This window comes from Archocentrus centrarchus, chromosome 20 (assembly GCF_007364275.1).
Source record: "Archocentrus centrarchus isolate MPI-CPG fArcCen1 chromosome 20, fArcCen1, whole genome shotgun sequence".
Classification (NCBI taxonomy): Eukaryota; Metazoa; Chordata; class Actinopteri; order Cichliformes; family Cichlidae; genus Archocentrus; species Archocentrus centrarchus.
Genome location: NC_044365.1, coordinates 1,843,720 through 1,870,284, shown reverse-complemented (window position 1 = coordinate 1,870,284; position 26,565 = coordinate 1,843,720). Strand labels below are relative to the sequence as shown.

General features: G+C 47.7%; 2 protein-coding genes across 7 annotated transcripts; both read left to right on the top strand.

Annotated features, from left to right (window-relative positions):
• The first annotated feature begins 1,442 nt into the window (after nt 1-1,442).
• On the top strand, nt 1,443-8,810 carry galnt11 (UDP-N-acetyl-alpha-D-galactosamine:polypeptide N-acetylgalactosaminyltransferase 11 (GalNAc-T11)). 6 transcript variants are annotated; one of them, XM_030756120.1, is made up of 13 exons: nt 1,443-1,846; nt 1,961-2,097; nt 2,335-2,586; nt 3,088-3,211; nt 3,522-3,688; nt 3,770-3,895; nt 3,996-4,245; nt 4,347-4,464; nt 4,648-4,800; nt 4,885-5,100; nt 5,188-5,292; nt 6,451-6,588; nt 7,220-8,810. In XM_030756120.1, exons 3-13 carry the CDS (start codon nt 2,364-2,366, stop codon nt 7,349-7,351), a joined length of 1,752 nt encoding a protein of 583 aa, XP_030611980.1. In that variant the 5' UTR covers nt 1,443-1,846; nt 1,961-2,097; nt 2,335-2,363; the 3' UTR covers nt 7,352-8,810. The 6 variants fall into 6 exon arrangements, with proteins under 6 accessions (XP_030611980.1, XP_030611979.1, XP_030611977.1 ...); XM_030756119.1 differs by having other exon boundaries at nt 2,332-2,586; XM_030756117.1 differs by having other exon boundaries at nt 1,961-2,173.
• A 4,118-nt stretch (nt 8,811-12,928) lies between these two features.
• On the top strand, nt 12,929-25,648 carry chodl (chondrolectin). Its single transcript, XM_030756151.1, has 9 exons — nt 12,929-13,063; nt 14,229-14,556; nt 15,967-16,142; nt 16,213-16,391; nt 16,478-16,635; nt 16,734-16,784; nt 16,891-16,977; nt 17,053-17,149; nt 23,947-25,648. Exons 2-9 carry the CDS (start codon nt 14,475-14,477, stop codon nt 24,026-24,028), a joined length of 912 nt encoding a protein of 303 aa, XP_030612011.1. The 5' UTR covers nt 12,929-13,063; nt 14,229-14,474; the 3' UTR covers nt 24,029-25,648.
• The last annotated feature ends 917 nt before the right edge of the window (nt 25,649-26,565 follow it).

Sequence of the window (26,565 nt, the reverse complement as noted above, 5' to 3'; positions counted from 1 at the left end):
GTAAACTGCGTAAAAATGCCTAATTAAATTTAATAATTGGACTCCTTATGCCGTAGTTTTATGTCATTCCTGTTCGATGAACGAACTTGCAGAAACCGAGTAAAAATGACCAGTTTAGTTTTCAACAATATCTGTGGAATGGAGCAAATGTGCTGCTCCAGTCTGCACGCTGAGCTCCTCCTGAGGCGCTCATCAGTGTGTGAATTAGTGATGGGTCCGTTGCAAACGATCCGGCTCTAAGAGCCGGCTCTTTGAAGTGAACAATGGGAGCCGGCTCCTAGTGGGCCGTTTCTTTTTTCTTTTCGTTTGTTTCCTTTTTTTTTTTTGTTTTTTTTTTTTGTGGAAGCCGCACGTGATTGGTTAAGATGAATGGTAGCATATGCTCGTCTACACTGAGCGGGAGGGGAGGGTCCACGGACACATTGCGCAGTGAGTAAACAAACACCAGAGAGGGAGGGGCTCCGGCAAAATGCGCTCGGAGGCAGGAAAGAGCCAGAGGAAGTTGCGAGTTACATAGAGGCTACACGTGGGAACGTGAGGAAAATGAGTGACGGAAAGCGTAGCAAAGACTGGACACATTTTAACCTTATACCTCCAAACACATCGAACGAGACACAGCGTACTTCAAAAGTGCCGGCGTTTGCAGACTTCCAGTCACAAATACTGTAATACCACTACATGACTGTGAAGTGTAATTTCTGAGCTTTCAGGAACCGTTTGAATTTTTTCGATAGCATGAATGGTCGCGGAGTTACGGTGAAAAGCCAGCTGATCAAGTTCCTTTGACCAGCTGACTCTGTGGTGAGACGCTATGTCTTAATCAGCTGTTCGCGGCTTGTAAGGTCAGGAAACCCGCGATTCAGCAGCGATCACCTGGCGTTAAAGGATTATTCTGATAGAGTGTAGACTGCAAATTTAAAATTTAATATCAAGCAGGCTGCACAAACAACCTACATAGGTATACTGTATTCGAATTGTTCATCCTTCAGTGTAATTAGAAGAACAAAACAGGGCAGGTCATCAGGCAGGAGAAACAGGATCAACTCCTCAAAGGCCCTTGTTTTTTCTGATTTCCAATCTTTTGTTTTAGAATTTGTATTTGGAGCACTCTATTATATGTTGAGTATATAAAGAAATGTTTGATATAGGCCTAATGTACGTTTTTACATTAGTAATTCATTTTACACTTTTTTTTTTAATTAAAATCTAAGGAGCCATTTGGGAGCCGAAAGAGCCGGCTCTCTGAAAAGAGCCGGAATTCCCATCACTATTATGAATGAAGGTGCGCTGCACACACGAAACTAAGAACCAGTCAATTCACGTGCAGGAAAAAGGGGCGGAGCGTAAACCTTCGATTCTCAGAGTTTTATTTTGAAAACGGTCACAGGCGTCCCTTGAGCAGTCTATCTTATTGTGAAGGCTCAGAGTGGAAGTCACGTGTTTCTGTTTTCTCTGCGGCTCACAGCTCGCTTTAGTCTCAGCTGCTGCAACCTGACTTTCGGCCGGAGTGCCGCCGAGCAAACAGCTCCGAGCTGACGGGCCGAGTGTACAGTCTGTCAGTGAGAGTACCGCGTGGGAGGGCGTGTAACATCCACGGAGTGAAGACCTGGATCAGCGAGCGCCGCTTTCATCCCCCGACCTCGGCTAACAGTGGCTAAGGTAGCGGCTTCCATTATCGGACGCGGAGCTTCTGACGCAGCTGAAAATCCGTTAGTTTGCTCCCAGATACGGAGCTGAAACTCTGAGGAAGAGGAGCTGAGCTCGGGGCCGCTGCAGCCCACCGTGGGAGCCGTTTGAACGGAGGTCCTTGGAGTTCCTGCTGCTCAGCTACAGCTAAAGCTTCACTGTAAGCCAGCAGTACCTGTAAGAAGCTGAGCTGATGGAGTAAACCTCTGAGAGCAGATGGTGTCTGACTGACTGTGTGTGTGTGTGTGTGTGTGTGTGTGTGTGTGTGTGTCAGTAACAGGTGAGCTGCTCCTGTTTGGAGATCTCCTTGAATCAGTGGGTTTTTGAATGGACTGGTTGGAGCTCAGCTGCTCCTTCTTCTTCTGTCCCGTGTGTTTGTCGTCCTGTGGAGTGCAGCAGTGATGTGTTCAGGTGAATGATTGAGCAGTTCACAGAGGACACATGACACCTGTCCTCAGGTGTCTGCTGACATCAGCAGCAGTTCCAGGTTACTGATTCATTATTGATTATAGATTAACCCTGTGATCAGTCAGTAAGGAAGGACACTGACGATCTGAGAGCTGACTGGAGGTTCAGGCTGTGACCTCCGCCCTCTCAGGTAGCCCAGTGTGACTGATGGGACCTGTTTTCTCTCTCTCTCTGCAGCAGTAATGTAAGGCCATGCTCGCTCACCCACCATGGCCAGTGTCACGCTGCGGTACTTCTGCTATGGCTGTCTCGTCACTTCAGCCACCTGGTCCGTCCTCCTTTTCCTCTATTTCTCCATGGGGGCGGAGCCTGACCACAGCAGGACCCCCATGAGGCACCGCAGCCAGCCAATCACCAGAGGCGTTGCTGATCGTCGTGCAGGGCGACGCCCCCTGCCGGCCAGTAAGGGAGTGGCGCTTTCTCCGGAGATGGGTGAGTGTTGGCCCTGGTAGGGCTGCAGTGATTGCTGTGTTCAGGTTTTTTAAGTATGAGACATTTAGAGGCATCTGCTTGGACAGAAGCCGCTCTTTGTTTGGCTAAATCACCATGGTAACTGATGCTGAACGCCTCACCTGGTCAGGAGCAGGTGATGTTCATGAGGTCAGTTTCTCAGAGTGATGCAGACTCTGCTGGGAGCACGTTTCTGTGAGCAGCTCAGGCTGAACATGCATGGATTCACAGGCTGATGCAGGAAATCCGTGAATGTTGTTCTGACCTGCTGCTGAGACACGGCCGGGGTTAAAGGGTTAATGATAGCTGGCCGATGGGGGCGGGGCCTCAGTGCCTCCATAGATGGATCAGATATTAGTCTGCAGCTCCTTAGGGCTTCAGTGTGTGTGTGTGTGTGTGTGTGTGTGTGTGTGTGTGTGTGTGTGTGTGTGTGTGTGTGTGTGTGCGCTGATGTGATGTCTCTGATTCTGTGTCTACCTGCAGGGATGATTTTTAACGAAGCGGATCAGGAGGTCAGGGACACCGGCTACCATCGACACGCCTTCAACGTCCTCATCTCCAACAGACTGGGCTACCACAGAGAGCTGCCCGACACCAGAGACTCCCAGTAAGAAGCAGATACAGGACATAAATCTGAGTTGATTGTTGATTTTCCTGATTTCTGTGGTATGAACTGAAAGGCTGAGCTCTAACCGTGTGGTTCATACTGAGAAAAGTTCAAACGTATCCTGAGAAAACGTAAAAGCACGTTTTGAAGCAGCGTAATCAGGTCGGCGGCTCCTGTTTCAGAGACGCACTGATCTGCACCGTGTTACTGTCCACCTGTGAGGTCACGAGAACATCAGTGATGTATCGCTGATGATGCTCTGTTAGTGACATGCACCCACCTGGTCACCCATGATGCCTCTCTCTCTCAGGTGTCGGGAGAAGGCTTATCCCCTGGCTCTACCTTCTGCCAGCGTAGTGATCTGTTTCTTCAACGAGGCGTTCTCCGCCCTGCTCAGGACCGTGCACAGCGTGCTGGACCGCACGCCGGCCTATCTGCTGCACGAGATCATTCTGGTCGACGACCACAGCGAGCTGGGTAATGGCAAGCTGAATGCCGTGATTTCATTGGTGCAGGGTTCGATCTGCTGATCATTCCAGTTGTTTGTTTGTTCTGCAGAGGAGCTGAAGGATGACTTGGAGCGCTACGTCAGAGAGGAGCTGCAGGGGAAAGTCATACTGGTGAGGAACCAGAGGAGGGAAGGACTCATCAGAGGACGCATGATCGGAGCTTCGCACGCTACAGGTATGTCAGCATTCCCAGATGAGCCAGTGTTGTGCACGCTTTACCGGTGAAAATCCGGCTTTAATGCAGTAAACCCCGACTCACCTGTCTGCGCGTCCAGGTGAGGTGCTGGTCTTCCTGGACAGCCACTGCGAGGTGAACCAGGCGTGGCTGCAGCCTCTGCTGGCGCCCATCCAGAAGGACCGCCGCACCGTCGTCTGCCCCGTCATTGACATCATCTCCGCCGACACTCTCGCCTACTCGCCCTCCCCCATCGTCAGGGGCGGCTTCAACTGGGGGCTGCACTTCAAGTGGGACCCCGTACCCCCCTCCGAGCTCAGCGGGCCCGAGGGAGCATCCGGACCCATCAGGTGACCAGCTGATGTTTAACAGCCTCCAGCTATAGTTTGGGTCTGAGGTGGGGTCCTTCTGAATCTCACCTGTAATGCCCTCCCCCTCTGTTCCCCCTCAGGTCCCCCACCATGGCAGGCGGGCTGTTTGCTATGAACAGGAAGTATTTTAACGAGCTCGGCCAGTACGACGCCGGCATGGACATCTGGGGCGGAGAGAACCTGGAAATCTCGTTCAGGGTGAGAAGCAGTTTTACTGACTGTCAGTGAAGGCGTCATTCAGCCCGAGTTAAAGGAGCAGGGGAGTTAGCCTAGCTTAGCACACAGACAGGAAGTAATGAAGAGCAGCCGACTGGCTCAGCCGGGAGTGCTGCCACCTTTGCACACAGGTAAGGACTGACACGTTCTTACTCTCTCGGTCAGATCTGGATGTGCGGCGGTCAGCTGTTCATCATCCCGTGCTCCAGAGTCGGCCATATCTTCAGGAAGCGCCGGCCCTACGGCTCGCCGGGCGGCCAGGACACCATGGCCCACAACTCTCTGCGACTGGCACACGTGTGGATGGATGAGTACAAGGTATACACACACACACACACACACACACACACACTCTGGACACTCTCTCTGACCTCGCTTCCTGTGCCTCTGTCATCCAATCAGGAGCAGTATCTCTCTTTGCGTCCAGAGCTGCGCAACCGGAGTCACGGTGACATCAGCGAGCGCGTGGCATTGAGGAAGCGGCTGCAGTGTCACTCGTTCCGCTGGTACCTGGACACGGTCTACCCCGAGATGCAGACCGCCGCCAACAGCAACAAGCAGAAGCCGCTGTTCATCAACAAGGGCCTGAAACGGCCCAAAGTCCTGCAGCGAGGACGGGTACCTGAACTCATCGCGTGTTTGTGTCTGCTGTTTGTCGTCTGAGCTTCCCTCATGTTTCCATCCTCTGTGTCCGCCATCTTCCAGCTCCGGAACCTCGCCACCGGCCGCTGCCTGGTGGCCCAGGGCAGAGCCAGTCAGAAGGGCGGAGCCGTCGTCCTGCGGCCGTGTGAGCCCCGAGACCCTGAGCAGGTGAACTGATCACATGACCACACACAGCAGCACCTTACTGAATCATCAGAGACCTGAACGCAGCCTGAGAGTCACAGAGTACGGCCGGAGCCGCCATAGTTTATAACGCTCAGTTTTACCGCGGACAAGTTTGTGTTTCCTGACCGTGGCGGGGCGGAGCTAAAGTACACTGTCTGAATATCAAATATGGGTGCAGTCACGGTAACGTCACCCATCAGATGGCTTAAAAAACAGAACCTGTGATTGATGAATCATTAGCCAATGAAAAACCGTCCTCTGTGACTCTAACGGGGCCGTCATCTCCATCTTCAGTCAGACCTGAAAACAGCGACTGAGACCATAAACTCAGCTGAGGTCAGAGGTCAGCTTAGACTCATTTTGTCACAGACTTCTATCCAATCAGACCAGAGGAGTCGCCCCCTGCTGGACATCAGAGAGAATGCAGGCATTTTACTTTTCAGACCTGGAGGTCCATCTTTTGTTACAGTCTGTATACAGGACTAACATGATCAGAAGGATCCACACATTTATCACACTGCCCCCTGCTGGCAGTACACAGCTCTTTGAGCAGCCGGCTCCTTTAACCGTTTAACGCCAGGCGATCTGCGCTGAAGCGCCCGTTACTTGCCCTCAATAGCAGCGAACAGCTGACTGAGATGAGTCGGCTGATCAAAGGAACATTGATCAGCTGGCTTATTACCGTAACTCCGCAACCGTTTGTCCTATTGAAAAATGCAAACGCTTCCTGAAAGCACGTCACAGCCATATAGGGGTATTACGGTATTGGTTGCCAGAAGTCCACGAACGGCGGCACTTTTGAAGTATGTTGTCCCACGGCCGGAGTAAAAGGGTTAAACATCCACCCAATAATGATCCTGTGAAACCATCTTCACCCATCCACCCATCCGCCTGCAGGCATACACAGGCTGACGGGAAACAACACATGTCACATTTTCATAAATAAGTCACTAATTAAGCTAATTACAAGTAATTTAATAAATATAAGAGAGCAGGAATCACAGCGTCTGTCAGACAAGGAAAAACATCTTCATCAGCATCATATATTATAACAACATACTGGTGTGGCTCAGGTAGCCACAGGGCTGACCTCTACTGTGACCTTTAACCTTGAACCCTTGATGTGACCTGTGTGTGCAGGACTGGGCGTACGACGAGGAGGGTCAGCTCATCCTGGCAGGTCTGCTGTGTCTGGATGTGTCTGAGGTCAGGACCTTTGACCCCCCGAGGCTGATGAAATGTCACGGTTCGGGGGGGTCACAGCAGTGGAGCCTGGGGGTGAGACACACACACGCGCACACACACACACACACACACCACAGTGTGGTGTCTCTGATGCTGAGGGAACATTAAACATGTAAAGAGTGGTGAACTCTTTATATGTTTCTCTGATCCATGAACAACAAACTGATCAGCACCTGTGAGATGTGTGCCTGACCTGTAATCTCAGATCTCCTGTGTGGGTGAACTGCTCCTTTAAATAGTCCTGAGGCGACTCATCGCAGTGATACTCGTCATAATTCATCAGCGTTTATCAGCCGGATCTGCTGCTCATAAAATCCTAAAAACTGCTCGAGTGATGAGCAGAGGAGACGTGCCGGAGCATCACGGGCTCATCATGGACCCACAGAGCAAGCTTAGATCATCATACCTCCATCTGTCTGTGGGTGTAACGTGTGCCAGTATTATCACTGTCATGCTAAAAAAGAGCGCAAAACTTAAATACTAATGAGTCCGGTTTAGATCAACTCATCCTCTTCTGATTGATAATAATAACCAACCCAACATTGTTTAATGCTGAGTCAACAGTCTGAGTGGGGTCATTGAAGAAGACATTTCATATTGCAGTGATTTCATTGGCTGCGCCTCAGATTGGTGGTATAAACGATCTTCTCTGTGTCTCCTGCAGAAGTCAAACCGGATCTATCAGGTCTCCGTCGGCCAGTGTCTCGCCGTCTCCCAGCCAATCGGACCGAAGGGTTATGTCTCCATGGCGATATGTGACGGCTCGCAGACGCAGCAGTGGCAGCTGGAGGGCTGAGTAGGGCGCTGGGCGCTGCTTCAGAGACAATCAGCAGTTTCAAGGATTTCAGCAGCTCAGGGCGCCGTTTCTAACCTGCTGATTTTATCATTTCTGTTTTAAATGTTCGGTTTGAGCTCCGGCAGCCTGCGCGGACACCGTCCTGGATCCTCCTGGAAAACCCTGGAGTGAGGAGTCGTGGTCGGACTGTTTTTACTGATTCAGTGATTCGATGTTTACTTGATATCATCATGATTGCAGGTCATATCTGGAGCCGTGTGCTCGCTTTTTAATCTGTCACTTCCTCATCAATCGACCTTTGTCACGTGACCTCTGAGGGGTGCCCGCTGGGTCCTCCGTCCTCAAACGCACGCCGCCGTCCGCCGCTCTCACACGTGACATGACTCAGCAGGTTTTACTGTAGAGTTTTTATCCTTTCCTCCACAAACAGGAAGCGCTTTATGTAACGAGTGTAAACCAAAGCAGCGCGGTCTCCAGCGGGCCCCCCTCAGACGGCTGCTCCTCACATGCTGTGAGCCGGCTGATCCTTCCTGCTGCTCTGACGGATGCTGCCGACACTAAATTCCCTCTCAGGCTTCCTGCAGCTCGTTAAAATGAAGGAGAATCAAGTCTTCAGCTGTTTTATGATGTTCACACTAAAATCGCAGCCTTTCCCTCGACAGCACGAGTCTTCATGGATCTCTGGTTGTTCTGCAGGTTCACTGAAGTCTCCATAAATCCTGCAACATTTCAGATGATCCTACACGACCTGTGCCGCTCGCTCCTGCTGCTGTCTGTGCTCGTTAACCCTCGCCGAGGCCTCAGTATACCCGCCGCATGAGTCGCTCTGCTGGTGACGCCATCACGCAGCCGTTGCAGTGCAGGTACCACAGCAGTGTTCACCTGAACAGGTGTCACCACTCAGAACCTCCACAAACAAATCGTAGAGTTTTTTTCAAAGTTTTCCAGAAAGTTGCGTCTTTTCAAACTGCTGCAACAGAAATCGTCTTCGACACGTCTGTGGCGCCACAGAAGGTGCGCTAGAAGGTGCACGAGCAACACAGACAGCAGATCGTGATGGGATGTGACGTCAACTGTGTCGCACGGCGGGTATAACGAGGCCTTAATGGATCCGATGCAGGTTAACGTCACGTTTCCAGCTGCTGACAGGTGACCATCATCACCAGCAGATCTGGAGCAGGCGCAGCAGCCAGGTATAAAATGACAGCAGTTCATGTATTAAGTTACTCAGATCCATGAGCTAAACTAAGGAGGAGCGAATGTGTCTAAAAATAAATAATAAAAACTTTAAACAACATTTCAACACTGCAGTCGATCTTTAATATTTTTAAGTTTACTCCCTCAGAACAGAAACCTGGTCCTTCCTCTCAGAGCTTCATGTGATGCTTTCTGCTCCTGCGTTTCAGGTAAACATCTGGACAAAGTCATTATTTCATAAACCTGCAAAGCAAATACACGTATGGGATCAATCCAGTGAAGCAGCTGGTAAAATAAACACCTGCAGCTCAAACAGCCCAGCCTCTGTTTTCATGCTTTCACACACCGACGGAGTCACTGAGTAAAACAGGGATCCTCAAATCCAGGCCTCGAGGGCCGACGTCCTGCAGCTTTTAACACCTGAATCAAATGGGTGAATTACCTCCTCGGTATGCAGTCAAGTTCTCCAGAGTCCTGCTAATGACTTCTATGTTTGACTCAGGTGTGTTGAAGCAGAGACGCATCTAAAACCTGCAGGACACCGGCCCTCGAGGCCTGGATTTGAGGATCCCTGGAGTAAAAACTGCAGTTCTCCTGTTGGTGTAATTACTCCTGGTGACCAGCAGGAGGCAGTGCTGTGCCAGAAACCCCTCAGACCTCTGAAGACCTCAATCAAGCTGATGTTAGGAGCACTGCACAGTGAACCTGATCATCCTGCTGGATCACAGTGATCATAAACACTGAAAGGCTGATGGAGAACAGACCTGCAGACTCTCACAGCTTTACTGTTCTCAGTTTGAATCTGGTGTCGACTGGAGGAAGCACCACCATGAGCGTCATTAAAACTGAAACTGCATCACTGAGAGGCTGAAGAGCTGCTTGTGGGATATCTCAGTATTGTCTGTGTTTGGAGAAGATGCTTCTTTCTTCTTTGTGGTGATTTCCTCTTTAAGAAACTCTTGATCCTCCTGACAGTTTCCCCACCTCAGGAGCTCTTTCTGAGTAACTGCAGGGTACCTTCCAGAAACACTGAAGAAGATCCGCTAAACGATGAGTCCCAAGACCTACAGCAAGGTTCAGCTTGGTCTTTGAGAGAGGTCCTTGAGAGTATACCTCTTCATAGGTGAGGTTTTGAGCATTGCCTTGGGTTCATTTCTGTGATCCTTCAGTAAGTTTACAGTAGTCCTTGAGGGGTATGGAACCATGCTTATTTGGGGTTCTGGAGGATATTCAAGGAAACTTGAAAAGTCTTCCGGCCTTAAGTTGTTGCTGGGCCTGTTGTTATTCAGTAAAGATAATCCTTTAAAGGAGGTGCATCCAACAGTCACACGGTCCTTGAAGAACATCCTGGCATCTTCCAGGAGGCTCAAAGACCTCTAGAGTTCCAGGAGTCCTTGAGGAGATTCCTGTGGTCCTTCAGCAGGATCCAGAAGTCAGGGGAGTTTTTTTTTTAATAAAACACTGCAGACACTTCCTGCTTTTGTCTGCTCAGCTGATCAACGTGTGTGTGCGTGTGTGTGTGTGTGTGTGTAATTGATGGCTTCCAGCGTTTCAGCCTCAAATAATTAACTTTCTCTTCTCGTCAATACTCCAGGCCTACACACACACACACACACACACGGGCGCATCTTTGTGAGGTCCCTCAGAGTCTTGCTGCAGTCCTGGTACCCTGAACTGTAAACTCTGCTCCTCTGGGGCTGAAAAATGAAGCCAGCACTGAAGCACCAAAAACTGGGTTTCCTCTAATCGCCGCCGGCCCGTAAACAGTCCTTATTTAAACCACACGTCTTCCTGTTGGTCCTCACAGTGGCAGAAAACCAGCATGTTGAGGTTAATGTGCCATCACAGAGTCTGGGCAGCTGCCGGCTGATTGGACGCTTCGATTGAATCAACCCCATAAATCCACATTTAGAAATTTAGAGAAACTTTATTGATCAGCAGCTCTTTGACTGAACAGTGTGTGATTGACAGATTGTCCCTGTGCACGCGTGCGTGTGTGTGTGTTTAGTGCAGAGTGTTTCTGTCTGATGAGCTTGAAAGAGCCATGAGGCAGATCGTCTCCCAGGAGGAGGTTACTGAGGAGCATTCAGTGCTCCTTCCTGAGTTGTCTGTGTTTTATGGAGATTTCAGGAGTTTTCCAGGTCCTGGAAAATGTTTGTCTGAAGGTTGTGTTTTGTCTGAACTGTCGGGTCGATGCTCTCATCTTCCTTAGTCTGCAGCTTCTCTCAGATGATGCACTGGTTCAGGCTGAGCTTAGACAGCTGCAGGTATCGCTGCTCAGCCCCACGCTGGTTCTTAATGTTTAGAAGACCAAGTTTATGTTTTCTAGAATGACAAGGTTGGTGTTTGTACCTCCGTCATCCTGCAGGTACTTCGGTGTCCAGGTGGATGATTGGGTCTCCTGCAGGCCCAGTCTAGGCCCTCCACCCTCTGAACCATGAGGAGTGTACCAGAGAAACAGCTTCGAGTGTCGGGACATCCTCACATCTCTGTGACAGAAACAGGAACTTTGGTTCAGGAGCTTCTGGGGTGGATGGATGAAGATCCCCTCCATCATTTATTAGAAACTCTATCCATTTCAGTCTCCAAATGTCTTTTTGATCCGTGTTCTCCGGTCACAAACAGCTGGTAGGGTTCTCGTTCCTACTCTGCTGGGTACCTGGTAGAACAGCGTTCTCCTCAGTGATGGAAAAACCTTCAGAACAAACTGAAGCTGAAGGTTTTTTCTCTCTGGAAGACTCTGGAAAACCGAAGAAGCTGGAAGCTGGATTCCCTCTCCTGTTTGTCCTGATTAGTTTTATCCTGGTCCCGTTCACAGGTGCAGAGCTGCTGCACACCTGAACGCCACTCTAACCTTTAATCTGGACCAAACGTAATCACAGCAAAGCGTCCGAATGCATGACCACTAATGAAGACAAGCTGGAGTCCAACCATCATACTGTGTTTAAGGTGTGAGGACAGGTATGTGCACTAACATGCATGAATCTATTCCACCTTAAAAGCTGACAGTCCCAACAAACTGCAGCCCCGAGCTTCCGGTGCTGCATCCATTCTTCCCAACTGGTATTTTAGCATCCACCATTTTGTTTTATGGATCCAGTGCTGACCATACGTGGATGAGAGGATGGAGGGTTGTCAGTCTGCATCCATAAACTGTGTGGGTCCATCACACAGACACAGATACCTGCTGATTAGTGCAGCCAATAAAATCCCAGAATGTCCCTCAGCCTGAACTCTGATGATGGGACAGTGTGGGTGGATGAATGATGGATGCTAGTTTTTGACCTAAGGTCACTGAGGACAGGGGTCAAGGGGCAGCATGAGTGGTGCAGTGCTGAGCATCACGGTGTTGAAGGTGAAGTCACACTTGCTGATGGTCTGTCCAAAGGTCAGGGTAGGGTGAGGATCTTAAAGAGGAGTGGACCGGGCTCGGGCCCCCAGGGAACACTTTATCACTGCTGATAAATACTTACCAGGAGGCTGCGGTGGAGGAACCAAAAATAAATTCCAAACCAGGAAAATCCTAAAATTACAGGAAATAACAAGTGAGGTCCCCAGAAGAGTGGTAAGCACGTTTCTGTGTGTGTGTGTGTGTGAGGTAATCAGCAGTAAGTGGAGTGTGTTTCTGGACAGAGACGATCAGCCGTTTGCAGCCGATCAATACTGCGATCAATACAGAGAATGGCCAGAGAGCTCTAACAGGTCATTATCCGTGTGTGTGTGTGTGTGCGCTGATTATGTAGAAGACTTGTTGCATATGTGTGTGTGACTGTCAGATGAACTTTGAACTTCCTGTAAGACATTTCAAAGATAATGAAGTTGTGGGTTCAAACTCTGGTCACACACACACACACACACACTTTAAAGCTGTGTTTTTATTGGAAGTGAAGCAGTTTGGTAAAAGGTTAAAGTTTCCTGCTGAGACTGCGACTCAGACTCTGAGACTCTCGGACCAAAGAGAGGGCTGAGACTGTTGGGTGGAGGTTCAGAGCCCCCCCCTCCTGCACTCACCTCCAGCACGTTCTCCCAGCTTTAAACTGAATTATGTCTCAGCTCCCAGGTCGAGTTTCACAGTCTAAGTGTGTCAGTGAAACGATCCGGTACCTCAGATCCTGGAACTCATTCCAACACTTTGCTGTTCACACACACACACACGCACGCACGCACACACAGACACACACGCACACACACACACACACACGCACACTACACACACACAGATACAGACACACGCACACACACACACACACACAGACACACACACACACACACACGCACACTACACACACACAGATACAGACACATGCACGCACACACACACACACAGACACGCACACACACACACACACACACACACACACAAATACAGAAATGGTTGTATTTTGAACACTGAGGCCCTGCTTTGTCTCCACATCAGGATTTCGTGAACCTTGCTGCTGCTGCTGCTGCACGTCTGGTTCCAGGTGTGTCGCTCTCCTCGATGAGGTCATGAAACTCGATATGATCCACTTCCAGGTTTGTGTTTTCATCAGTTTGGATAATTCCCGTTTCGTGCTGCGTTCAGGGACCGTCGGCATACGTGCAGCTGGGTGATGCAGACTAATGAGCGGCACTGAAAGCATCTCAGGCTGCTATTGATTTCAGAGGAAGAATAAAGTGATGCTGTCACATCGCTGCACACGTCCTCAAACGATTTCCATCCTCATCAGAGTCTGTCAGACAAGAGCTCATCAAACACATCTTCATGTTCTATGAGCTGTGTTACACCTCCTTTATCCTGACAAATCTCACCTTCATAACAGCTGTACAGGAAGTTTCTAAACTCACCTGTTCAAGTTTGCATTATTAGGGGCGTGGCCTCTCTGGTGGGTGACAGGTGGGTGGTGACACAGGTGGCTGTAGCTGCTAGCTGTCTGCTAGGCTTCCCCTCAGCTAACTGGAGTCTCTGAACTGAACCTCTGGACTGTTTGTGCTGTTGGAGCCTTTTTAATGTAATTATCTGACCAATAATGTGGCTGCTGTGGCTTCATTGGACTAACAGACTGTCCAAGGAGGCGGAGCTCCAGTTTGCTGAGTGAGATTCTGAGATCTTGATTGGATGTTTCTGATTAGCAGGTATCTGTGTGCATGGATGCAGGTTTCTGGCTCCAAAAACCCACCATGGTGGAGGCTGTAGCAGTGGGTGAAATCACAGCCCAGTATGAGTGGGCTGTTTCTCCCACTGAGCTGAGCACAGAGCTGTGCAGTTTTTCTAATAAAAATCCACTGAAATGCTGATTTTATGACTGTGGCTGTATGTGAGTAAAGGGCTAAAGGGTGGAGTTAAAGCTGCTCCAGTCTGCAGGGTATGATCACTGCTCAAAGACAGATTCTGGGGCAGCCTCTGCACACGGGTCAGCTCTGAAATACAGGAAGCGTCTCCCCCCCCGCTGTGTGTCAGAATGAGGCTCTGAGGCTGTAAACCGCAAAGCGTTCAGCTTTAATTTATCTGAAATATGAGCCGCTCGCTGTGTGAATAATGAGAGAGAAAATTCCTCCTGCTCTGCGATCAATGGGAGGAAGGGGCGAGGCTGAAGTGTTGCTCATAACTGCAGATTTCATCTATTGATCAGCTGCTCTGTGGGAGCCAATCAGCTGAGGCTCAGGGTAAGTGAATTAAACTGTGTGTGTGGTCCCCCAGGGTTTAATGAAGGGGGCGGTTACAGCTGGGCTCTGTGGGGGAGGACCGATGGAGGAGGAGGAGACGGACACTCCCTCTGCCTCCTGCTTCACTTCACAGGGACGAGCCAGGAGAGGAGGCATGGACACCAGGAGCGCCCTGACCAGAGGCAGGCTTTTATTTTGAAACTTCTCTGGACCAAACCGCCACAGAGACACTTTTAATTTTAGTTTTATTTATAGTGAAAAAAGAGAAATCACCTGCTCGATGATGACGAAGAATCCACTGATGCTCTGGGTTGTCATGGCGATGGTGGCCGTCCAGGTGGAGGCAGCGCGCGTGGTGAGCGGTGAGTTTCTGCCCGTACTTTATTACTGCAGTAATCGGAGTACTTTCTAAATGTGATGTGTGAAGCTTGTTGGGTGGAAACCTGCTGAGTGGCTCCAGCTCGCCCCGACCCCACAGTCGGGTCCACAGACGTCACACTCATGTCTGTCCTCCAAAGGCCCATTTTCAGCCAATAAAATGATCTAAATGTGTGTGAGTGTGGTTCAGATTAATTGATCTTTCATCAGTGCAATAATATTGTAACTGTGGTGAGAAATGAAGGCGCTCTCGGACCTCCTCAGTGAAAAACAAATTCATATGTGAACCATCACATTCTCATTATTTGATATTCAGCTTCACTCCAAAAGAAAAGCCCCACAGATTTGATCAATAACACTGAAAAACAGCCTCCAGGTCCACTCGAATAAGTTTCCTTCATGTTATTGTTGTGGTCCACGCCCTGCCTGCAGTGATCACAGGACACACACCTCACACTAACACACTGGAACACTTCATGTAGACCTCCTGCAGGAACAAAATCCAGCTGGAGGAGTTTTCACTGAGGTTCAGATGTTTCAGGAAAAGCTCTGAGAGACCGGAGAGGAAACCGTTTCTGCAGAAGCTCCAGTGAAGCCGGAGCTGCTGGCTTTGGATCCAGGAGGAGGAGAAGAGGACAGACACGGACGACCCCAAAGAAACTCCAGTGTTTCACCCTGGAAGCAGCAGGAAGAGCCGGAACATTAGGAAAGGTTTGGGAAGCTGTCAAACATGCTTCCTTCTGCACTGACTCACACTTTGCAGTTTACTTTGTGTGTCTGGATCTGCACGTGTCAGTCAGTCGTTTCCTTTGTGTCTCTGATGTTTAATGTTGTGTGTACCTGCCCACAGATAATGAGGCACACACACTTGTATGAGACTGATGTTTTTGTGCACTTGGACTAAAATTTGTCGAAGCTTGAAGCCTTCAGATGTGGTGGAGTGAAGCTGAAGGGTCGGAGGTTCAGGGCACTGAGGCGGCTGCTCTGGGTGGTGCAGGCGTAGAACTGACTGGCTGTTTCTGGTGGAAAGTTTGCAGCTTTGTGTTGCATCGTGTGACCGGCTGAAGAAAACACGTTTTTCCTCCAAGCTTCAGCCGCTCTCAGAGATATGTTAGTTTTATTAGAGGTGACGTTAAATTACCCCAACCACAGGCAGCAGAGACGGATGCAGGGCAGGTGGAGGGGTGGAGGGCGGGCTGATGGCAGACAGATATACATGGAGCTCTTTAGTGGCTTTAACAGTAAAGTGATGATGGTGCAGAAGAGACTCCAGCTAATCACTTAAAGTAGCTCTGAGTGTGTGCAGCAGTGTATTAATCACTGCTGCACACACTCACACTCACTCACTGCTGCTCTGATGTAACATCCTGTGGGCGGGGCTCTGTGTCTCTCAGGTCAGACGGTGTGCGTGGGCGGTCCCGAGCGGCCCTGTTACAAGATTGCGTACTTCCACGACGTGTCGAGCCGCGTCGCCTTCAACGAGGCGCATCAGGCCTGCGAGATGGACGGAGGAGCGCTGCTCAGCATCGAGAGCGCAACGGAGCAGAGAGACATCGAACACCTGCTGCAGGTGAGGCTCACACCTGGCCCTCTCTGGCCCCTCCCCTCCCCCTTTAAGCTCTCCTCCTACTTGTTTCCAGGAGCTGCGTTCGGGCGCGGTAGGTGGTGCGGGAGGAGGCGGAGGCATAGCAGACGGGGACTTCTGGATCGGGTTAACTCGGGCAGACGGAGTCGATCAGACTCCCTCAGAACTCAGCATTGCCTTCACTTCCTGTCCGAAGCTCTACCAGTGGACCGATGGCAGCGTGGCCTCCTTCAGGTGAGCGTGATGTCAGAGCTGTACCAGGTGACTCAGCAGGTTTTACTAAAGGGGGTGGGGCTTAACCAACAGTGGTGATGATGCAGGAACTGGTACTTTGATGAACCGTCCTGTGGAGGCGAGGCCTGTGTCGTCATGTACCATCAGCCAACTGCGCCTTCTGGTCTGGGCGGGGCTTATCTCTACCAATGGAACGACGACCGCTGCAACATGAAACACAACTTCATCTGCAAATATGAGCCAGGTACCGTCAGCCAATCAGCTTCACTCACAGATAAACAAACCAGGTATCATCAGCCAATCAGCTTCCCTCACTCAGGTTCCTTACTTCCTTTCCTCCAGAGAGCCATCTTGTGAAGGAACATGGTGACACACCTGGTGGGCGGGACACAGGTGAGCTGGAAGGTCCTTATAAGGTCAGAGTGCCAGGTGGGGCCGTACAGTGGGATTCACCTGCAGCTCTGTGTTAAACCACAGGTGTGTTTTTGTGCTTCAACAGTGACTGCAGGTGGAGGTGGAGGTGTGGTCACGCAGCCTGCAGGCAGTGAAGACATTCCACCCGAGGTCACTATGGCCGGAGCTTCAGGTAAGAATGCCTGCAACCTTTGACCTCACCTGGTCACATGACCTCATGCTCATGTGTCCTCATGTGTCTCTCCAGGCATGTTGCTGCTGTACATCGTCATCCCCACAATCCCCCTGCTGCTGCTCATCCTGGTGGCTTCTGCAACGTGTTGCTTTCAGATGCTCAGCAGAAGGTAAGACTCAACCAGAGCTACTACGAATCCCAGCATGCTCCTCTGCTGCAGTGTTTCCTGTGCCATTATAATGAGCCAAACTCTGTTAATGAGCTGATTTACCGCAGTCAGAGGTCCACACGTCTGTCTGTGAGGACCATGTTCACTGTAAAGCTGTCACTACGACTCTGTGGACACATTTCTGCCCTCAGGGGCTGTTTTTGCCCCAAGAGCATATTTCTACCCAAGGGGGGGGCTTCTTTCCCAGACGATGTTTTTGCCCTGAGGGGACATTTCTGATCAGTGGGGACATCACATCCTGAGCTGGATTTTTAGGGTTGTGAGTGGATTCAGGTTTTGGGTCCTGGGATACAGTATGAGATGTAGGGTGCCCAGAGTGATAGAAAGACCAACGTGTGTGTGTGTGTGTGTGTGTGTGTGTGTGTGTGTGTGTGTGTGTGTGTATGTGTATGTGTGTGTATGTGTGTGTGTGTCTGGCATCAGTTCAGGACGCTGTAGCAGCAGAAAATGTGCTGAATCAGGTGTTTTTGCTGTTTGTGAGCAGCGGCCAGTGTCCAGCCTGTCTGAAACACTCAGACTTGGTGTTGGCTCTCACTGCGGTATTGTATCACTTCCTGTTCCTGTTTTGGAGCACAGTGTTTTGCTGTCTGTTAGCTGTTATATCTGTATAACTCGATTTATCTGAATAATAACATATTTTAGTGTAATCTTCACCTACTTTAAATAGCATACTCTTTGCTGAATCACCTGTATTCACATTACTCACTTTATTTGTTTTTAGAAATTCGCTAGCTTAGCTCAGCTAGTAGCTTAGCCCTTAGCCGACTCACTACCAGCATGGCTTCTTCTCCTGTCTCTCCTGCACTTTCCTGCTCTGGGTGTCACATGTTTAGTTACTCCTCGGCCTCCTTTAGCAGTAACGGTACTTGTAATAAATGTAGTCTGTTTGTAGCTCTGGAGGCCAGGCTTTCTGAACTGGAGACTCGGCTCCGCACCCTGGAAAATCCTACATCTAGCCAGGCCCCTGTAGCGGGTGCGGACCATGGTAGCTTAGCCGCCGTTAGCTCCCCCCCAGCAGATCCCGAGCAGCAGGGAAAACAGGCCAGCTGGGTGACTGTGAGGAGGAAGCGTAGTCCTAAGCAGAAGCCCCGGGTACACCACCAACCTGTTCACGTCTCTAACCGTTTTTCTCCACTCGGCGACACACCCGCCGAGGAACAAACTCTGGTTATTGGTGACTCTGTTTTGAGAAACGTGAAGCTAGAGACACCGGCGACCATAGTCAAATGTCTTCCAGGGGCCAGAGCAGGCGACATTCATGGAAATTTGAAACTGCTGGCTAAGGCTAATCGTAGATTTGGTAAGATCGTTATTCACGTCGGCAGTAATGACACCCGGTTACGCCAATCGGAGGTCACTAAAATTAATATTGACTCGGTGTGTAACTTTGCAAAAACGATGTCGGACTCTGTAGTTTTCTCTGGGCCCCTCCCCAATCAGACCAGGAGCGACATGTTTAGCCGCATGTTCTCCTTGAATCGCTGGCTGTCTGAGTGGTGTCCAAAAAATGACGTGGGCTTCATAGATAACTGGCAAAGTTTCTGGGGAAAACCTGGTCTTGTTAGGAGAGACGGCATCCATCCCACTTTGGATGGAGCAGCTCTCATTTCTAGAAATCTGGCCAAATTTATTAACCCTCCTAAAAACTGACTACCCAGGGTTGAGACCAGGAAGCAGAGTTGCAGTCTTACACGCCTCTCTGCAGCTTCTCTCCTCCTGCCATCCCCCCAAAACCCCATCCCCATAGAGTCGGTGCTGCTCCCAGACCACCAAAAACCAAAGCTAAAATCAGCAAAAAGCTATTTAAGCATAAAAATTCAAAAACAATAAATAATACAGCTTCATCAACTGCACCAAAGAATAAAACAATTAAATGTGGATTGTTAAACATTAGGTCTCTCTCTTCCAAGTCCCTATTAGTAAATGATTTAATAATTGATCAACATATTGATTTATTCTGCCTTACAGAAACCTGGTTACAGCAGGATGAATATGTTAGTTTAAATGAATCAACACCCCCGAGTCACAGTAACTGTCAGAATGCTCGAAGCACAGGTCGAGGAGGAGGATTAGCTGCAATCTTCAATTCCAGCTTATTAATTAATCAAAGACCCAGACAAAGTTTTCATTCTTTTGAAAGCCTGACTCTTAGTCTTGTCCATCCTAATTGGGAAAATCAAAAAGCTGTTTTATTTTGTTATTATCTATCGTCCACCTGGTCCTTACTCAGAGTTTCTGTCTGATTTCTCAGACTTTTTATCTGATTTAGTGCTCAGTTCAGATAAAATCATTATAGTGGGTGATTTTAACATCCATGTAGATGCTGAGAATGACAGCATCAACACTGCATTTAATCTATTGTTAGATTCAATTGGCTTCTCTCAAAATGTAAAGGAGCCCACCCACCACTTTAATCATACTCTGGATCTTGTCCTAACATATGGCATAGAAACTGAAGACTTAACAGTATTCCCTGAAAGCCCCCTCCTGTCTGATCATTTCTTAGTAACATTTACATTTACTTTAATGGATTACACAGCAGTGGGGAATAAGTTTTATTACAGTAGAAGTCTTTCTGAAAGTGCTGTAACTAAGTTTAAGGATCTAATTCCTTCATTGTTATGCTCTTCAGTGCCAACACAGTGCAGAGCAGCTACCTAAACTCTGCTCCCAGTGAGGTCGATTATCTCGTCAATAGTTTTACATCCTCACTGCGTATAACTTTGGATACTGTGGCTCCTCTGAAAAGGAAAGCTTCAAATCAGAAGTGCCTGACTCCGTGGTATAATTCACAAACGCACAGCTTAAAGCAGATAACCCGAAAGCTGGAGAGGGAATGGCGTCTCACTAAATTAGAAGATGCTCATTTAGCCTGGAAAATAAGTTTGTTACTCTATAAAAAGCCCTCCGTAAAGCTAGGACATCTTACTATTCATCATTAATTGAAGAAAATAAGAACAACCCCAGGTTTCTTTTCAGCACTGTAGCCAGGCTGACAAAGAGTCAGAGCTCTGTAGAGCCGAGTATTCCTTTCACGTTAACTAGTAGTGACTTCATGGATTTCTTTACAAATAAAATTTTAGACATTAGAGAAAAAATTATTCATAACCATCTCAAAGATTATTCTTCATGTTTGGCTGCTTTCAGCACTGCTGGTATTTGTTTAGACTCTTTGGCTCCAGTTGATCTTTCAGAGTTATCTTCAATAGTTACTTCCTCCAAACCAGCAACATGTTTGTTAGATCCCATTCCTACTAGACTGTTCAAAGAAGTCTTTCCAATTATTGATGCTTCAATCTTAAAAATGATCAATCAGTCTTTATTAGTTGGCTATGTACCACAGACCTTCAAGGTGGCTGTAATTAAACCTCTACTTAAAAAGCCATCACTTGACCCAGCTGTCTTAGCTAATTATAGGCCAATCTCCAACCTTCCTTTTCTCTCAAAGATTCTTGAAAGAGTAGTTGTAAAACAGCTAACTGATCATCTGCAGAGGAACGGTTTATTTGAAGAGTTTCAGTCAGGTTTCAGAATACATCACAGCACAGAAACAGCATTAGTGAAGGTTACAAATGATCTTCTTAGAGCCTCTGACAGTGGACTCATCTCTGTTCTTGTCCTGTTGGACCTCAGTGCAGCTTTTGATACTGTTGACCATAACATTTTATTACAGAGATTAGAGCTTGCTATAGGTATTAAAGGTACTGCACTGCAGTGGTTTGAATCATATTTATCTCATAGACTCCAATTTGTTCATGTAAATGGGGAGTCTTCTTCACACACTAAGGTTAATTATGGAGTTCCACAGGGTTCTGTGCTAGGACCAATTTTATTTACATTATACATGCTTCCCTTAGGCAGTATTATTAGAAAGCACTGCATCAATTTTCATTGTTATGCAGATGATACTCAGTTTTACCTATCAATGAAGCCAGATGACACACATCAATTAGTTAAACTGCAGGAATGTCTTAAAGACATTAAGGCCTGGATGACCTCTAATTTCCTGCTTCTAAATTCAGATAAAACTGAAATTCTTGTACTTGGCCCCACAAATCTTAGAAACATGGTGTCTAACCAGACACTTACTCTGGATGGCATTACTTTGGCCTCCAGTAACACTGTGAGAAATCTTGGAGTCATTTTTGACCAGGATATGTCCTTCAATGCACATATTAAACAAATATGTAGGACCGCTTTTTTGCATTTGCGCAATATTTCTAAAATTAGAAACATCCTTTCTCAGAGTGATGCTGAAAAGCTCATTCATGCATTTATTACTTCTAGGGTGGACTATTGTAATTCATTATTATCAGGCTGTCCTAAAAGCTCCCTGAAAAGCCTTCAGCTGATCCAAAATGCTGCAGCTAGAGTACTGACAGGGACTAGAAAGAGAGAGCAGATTTCTCCCATATTGGCTTCTCTTCATTGGCTCCCTGTTAAATCTAGAATAGAATTTAAAATTCTTCTCCTCACATACAAGGTCTTGAATAATCAGGCCTCATCTTATCTCAAAGACCTCATAGTCCCATATCACCCCAACAGAGCACTTCGCTCTCAGACTGCTGGCTTACTTGTGGTTCCTAGGATACTTAAGAGTAGAATGGGAGGCAGAGCCTTCAGCTTTCAGGCCCCTCTTCTGTGGAACCAGCTTCCAGCTTGGATTCGGGAGACAGACACCCTCTCTATTTTTAAGATTAGGCTTTAAACTTTCCTTTATGATAAAGCTTATAGTTAGGGCTGGATCAGGTGACCCTGAACCCTCCCTTAGTTATGCTGCTATAGGCCTAGTCTGCTGGGGGTTCCCATAATGCACTGTTTCTTTTCATTCACCTTATTTACTTTGTTTATACTCCACTCTGCATTTAATCATTAATTGATATTAATCTCTGGCTCTCTTCCACAGCATGTCTTTCTCTCCCCTCAGCCCAACCGGTCGCGGCAGATGGTAAATGGTAAATGGACTAGTTCTTATATAGCGCTTTTCTACTCAGTATGAGCACTCAAAGCGCTTATACAACCAGATGACCCCCCCTCCCTGAGCCTGGTTCTGGTGGAGGTTTCTTCCTCTTAAAGGGAGTTTTTCCTTCCCACTGTCACCAAGTGCTGCTCATAGGGGGTCATTTTGACTGTTGGGTTTTCTCTGTATTATTGTAGGGTCTTTACCCACAATACAAAGCGCCTTGAGGCGACAGTTTGTTGTGATTTGGCGCTATATAAATAAAAATGAATTGAATTGAATTGAATTAATGCAGGTCAGATGAGCTGAGCGCCCTGCTCGGTCCCTGAAGGCATCACAGTGAGTCAGAGTCAGGGAGGCTCAGCTGGCTCACTTCAGCCTTCTGCAGCAGCCTGATGGAAACTAAATGAAAGCAGATTTTAAAGTATATGACAGTTGTTTAGCTCAGTTCATTACACTCTAACCAAAGTGTCTGTCTGATGAGGTCAGAGGTCAAAGGTTGTGTCACTGGCAGCTGATTAAGTGTAATAAAAACAAGCTGCATGTTCTTTTGAAAAGTAAAAGGTCACCAATTGAGCTATTTATCATTTTTACACAGCAGAAAAATATGATGTAAAGTGGCTGTGTGTGTGTGTGTGTGTGTGTGTGTGTGTGTGTGTGTGTGTGTGTGTGTGTGTGTGTGTGTGTGTGTGTTGTAATTGGATGAAAATGGCTAATTGATATAATCTATGGATCCATCCACACTGAACCCCAAACAATGCTGAAATAACAGTGAGGTAACAGAGGAGCAAACACTGGAATAAAAGCCCTAAAATACGGTACTATCTGAGGCGTGATACCTCTGTATCTGTCACAGATAAGAAGAATACGAATGCGCACCAGATCTTTGACAGAATAGAATTTAAAATCCTTCTCCTCACCTACAAGGTCTTGAATAATCAGGCACCATCTTATCTCAAAGACCTCATAGTACCATATCACCCCAACAGAGCACTTCTCTCTCAGACTGCTGGCTTACTTGTGGTTCCTAGGATACTTAAGAGTAGAATGGGAGGCAGAGCCTTCAGCTTTCAGGCCCCTCTTCTGTGGAACCAGCTTCCAGCTTGGATTCAGGAGACAGACACCCTCTCTATTTTTAAGATTAGGCTTAAAACTTTCCTTTATGATCAAGCTTATAGTTAGGGCTGGATCAGGTGACCCTGAACCATCCCTTAGTTATAGTGCTATAGGCCTAGTCTGCTGGGGGGTTCCCATGATGCACTGTTTCTTTTCATTCACCTTATTTACTCTGTTTATACTCCACTCTGTATTAAATCATTAGTTATTATTAATCTCTGTCTCTCCCCCCTCAGCAGATGACCCCCCCTCCCTGAGCCTGGTCCTGATGGAGGTTTCTTCCTGTTAAAAGGGAGTTTTTCCTTCCCACTGTCACCAAGTGCTGCTCATAGGGGGTCGTTTGATTGTTGGGTTTTCTCTATAATTATTTTAGTGTCTTTACTTTAGAATATGAAGCACGTTGAGTTGACTTTGTTTGTCAGGCTCAATAAATAAAATTGAATTGAATAATTTTTTCTCTAATGTGAAAATTTTACCCCTGATCAGAATCATTGATGGGGGGTTTGGTGCTCCTTCTGCACTCCTGGAGTCGCCGCTCCTCCTTCTTTTCCTGCAGCTGCAGTTTGTGAGAAATCGGCCGACGGATCCACGGATTAATCTGTCTCGACAGACACGTTTCTGTGGTGATGATGTCATCATCTCTGTCTCTCTCTCCTGGCAGTCATTCCCGCACCAAGACCCCTGCTGACCAATCAAACCTGTGGATCTCCAGGAATCCCAAACCTGACAGCATGGAGGTCTGACATCACAGTGACATCACAGAACACTGTCAGCAGAGCAGAGGGGTGACATCACTCTACAGTCAAACCAATCAGTTGTCTTCACAGACAAGCGTTGAAGTCATCATAGACTCTTTGATTTGTATCACACATTTCCTGTTTGTTACTGTTTTCTTTTCTTCCTCCTTTTTTTCTTTCTCTCGTCCCTCTTTCTTCTGTCCTCTCCCACCTACTCCTCCCCTCTGTCCTCCTTTTCCTTCCTTCCTGCGTCCTTCTCCTCCTGTTTCAGTCACCCAGACGTTCCCGTTTAATTAACTGATGTAGTTCACGATGTCAAAATTGTAGTTTCATTGTGTGGTTGAAGAAATCCTTCGCCGACAGTCTTAATGTATAACATAGAGTTTATTTACAAAAAAGACAATGTCATAACCGATGCTTTGTAGAGCCATCGGGGGACAGGAGGCCCAATCTTCCTAACTCCCCTGAACAAAGGAGAAACAGACATTATATAGTGTTAGCAACCCCCACATCCTGCCTTTCCATATATGGTTAAGAAAACAGCTCCAGCCTCCTAACCTATAGCTGAACACCTGGACAATCCCTTATATGGAAAGCCAGAGATCCTACAAGGACATTCTATACATTCCTTCTGTGGGGGAAGTTTAAATCACATCTCCTTTGCCTGAACCTTTAAGGAAAGAGACAATACATACATTCCAGTAAAGACTTTGAGAAAGAGACAACATATGCATACATAGAATTTTAGCATAGCAGTACAAACACCATATATAGTAATTTCTGAAAAACCAGGTATATCTTATTTCCTGCATGTATGTGGGGTCATTCTCTTTTTTGGAGAGAGCAACAACAGGTTACACTCTCTCATACCATTTACTCCTAAAGGAGAAAACCTAAACATAAATGCAGTTTAACACACAATTTAACACACAGATCGATCAGACACCACACTGAGTAAATTGAATGAAGTTAATGAGGGAGGGGAGCTATCAGCAGCTGAGAGGAAATGAAGCAACCCCTCGGGGGGTGGAGTCACAGCAGGGGTGCGTTTGAGTTCAGAGGAGCTGATGGAGTAGCTGCCCGTGGGGACGGGGGGTGTTAACAGAGAGCGTTAAAGGGTCGTTTCAGAAATTAAAAAAGGGGGGCGGAGCTCAAAGCGGTGAAACTAGAATGACTTGATCACTTCCTCAATCACTTCCTCCGATCATTGATTAGCTGTTCAGTCTTCAGGTGTCTAAAACATTCTCTTTCTGAATCTCAGCATAAGGCTCCGCCCCCAAACACCATATTAACCATAAATGCTGCAAAGAAGCCACAGAGAGGCCCTGATCTCTTCAGCCAATCGCAACGTCCTCTGGCAGTGACCAATCACTAATCAATCACTGATCCATGGATGGATCATCAGTTCTGCTGAATGTGACTCACAGTGATGACCTGCAGGTAATGGTCGCTGTCACACAGGTGAGTGTCAGGTAGGACCGTTTCTTCTCGCTGAGTCTGAGCTGGCGGTCTCAGAGCGACACCACCTTCAACGCAAACAACTCACATCCATAAAAACGTGAATGGTTAGAGCAGTGCTTCTCAATTATTTTCTGTTACGCCCCCCCCTAGCAAGAAGAAAACTATTCGCGCCCCCCACTCCCCACTGTGACTATCCATCTCTGCATAACATTTTATCCTTATTAACATTAAAGAAAAAAAGAAAGACATATGGTCAAACTTACAAAGAATAACTTTATTAAATCGTGTTTTAAGTCTGCAACAGAAAAGATTTTAAGTGCATCATTGCCTGAAATTAAAAATAAATAAATCCTTGTTTAAACTGTAAACATGTTTGACCAACTAGACACAGCAAACACACCGGTCTTTCCTCTTCTCCAACTGTAGCGACAGTGAAGCCAAGCGCTAAATACGCTTCGTCGTATTTCCTCGTCTTAGCTTTCGGGTGACTTTCTTTTGTCTCATTATCTTTGTCTCTCTCCGCTTTTCTTTTCATCCCTGTTAAAAACTTTTTCATGTTGGGGGTTGTTATGTTGAATAACGGAGGCTATAGGCAGAACGCAGTCGGAGCTTTCTGTTGACTCAACACTGCTAACCAAGGCAAACCTGTTGTCTTGTAAGTCGTAAAATGTTGCACTGTCGCAAACGTGACAGAAGTAACAATGACAGCACCACTGCCGCCTACTGTACTGGATGCGCAATTACACTTTATACTAGTACGGCCCCCCAAAAAAAAGCCTGTTCCCCAGGGTCACACGCGCCCCCCCAGGTATCGCACCGCGCCCCCCAAAGGGGGCGCGCCCCACTATTTGAGAACCACTGGGTTAGAGTGAGGAATCACTGCACTCACCTGGGCCTCACCTGAGTGTGTATGCAGTGACGCCGGGTCCGTCTGTGGATCAATAAGTGTGATTGGTGTAAATGTGAACCTGCAGGGTGATGATTGGTTGATCAGCAGCTGCATCGGGAGCTCTGCAGGCCTGTTTGTGCTTAATGAGAGTGAAACCCGAGCTCAGGATTCAGTTCCTATGACATCAGCAGAT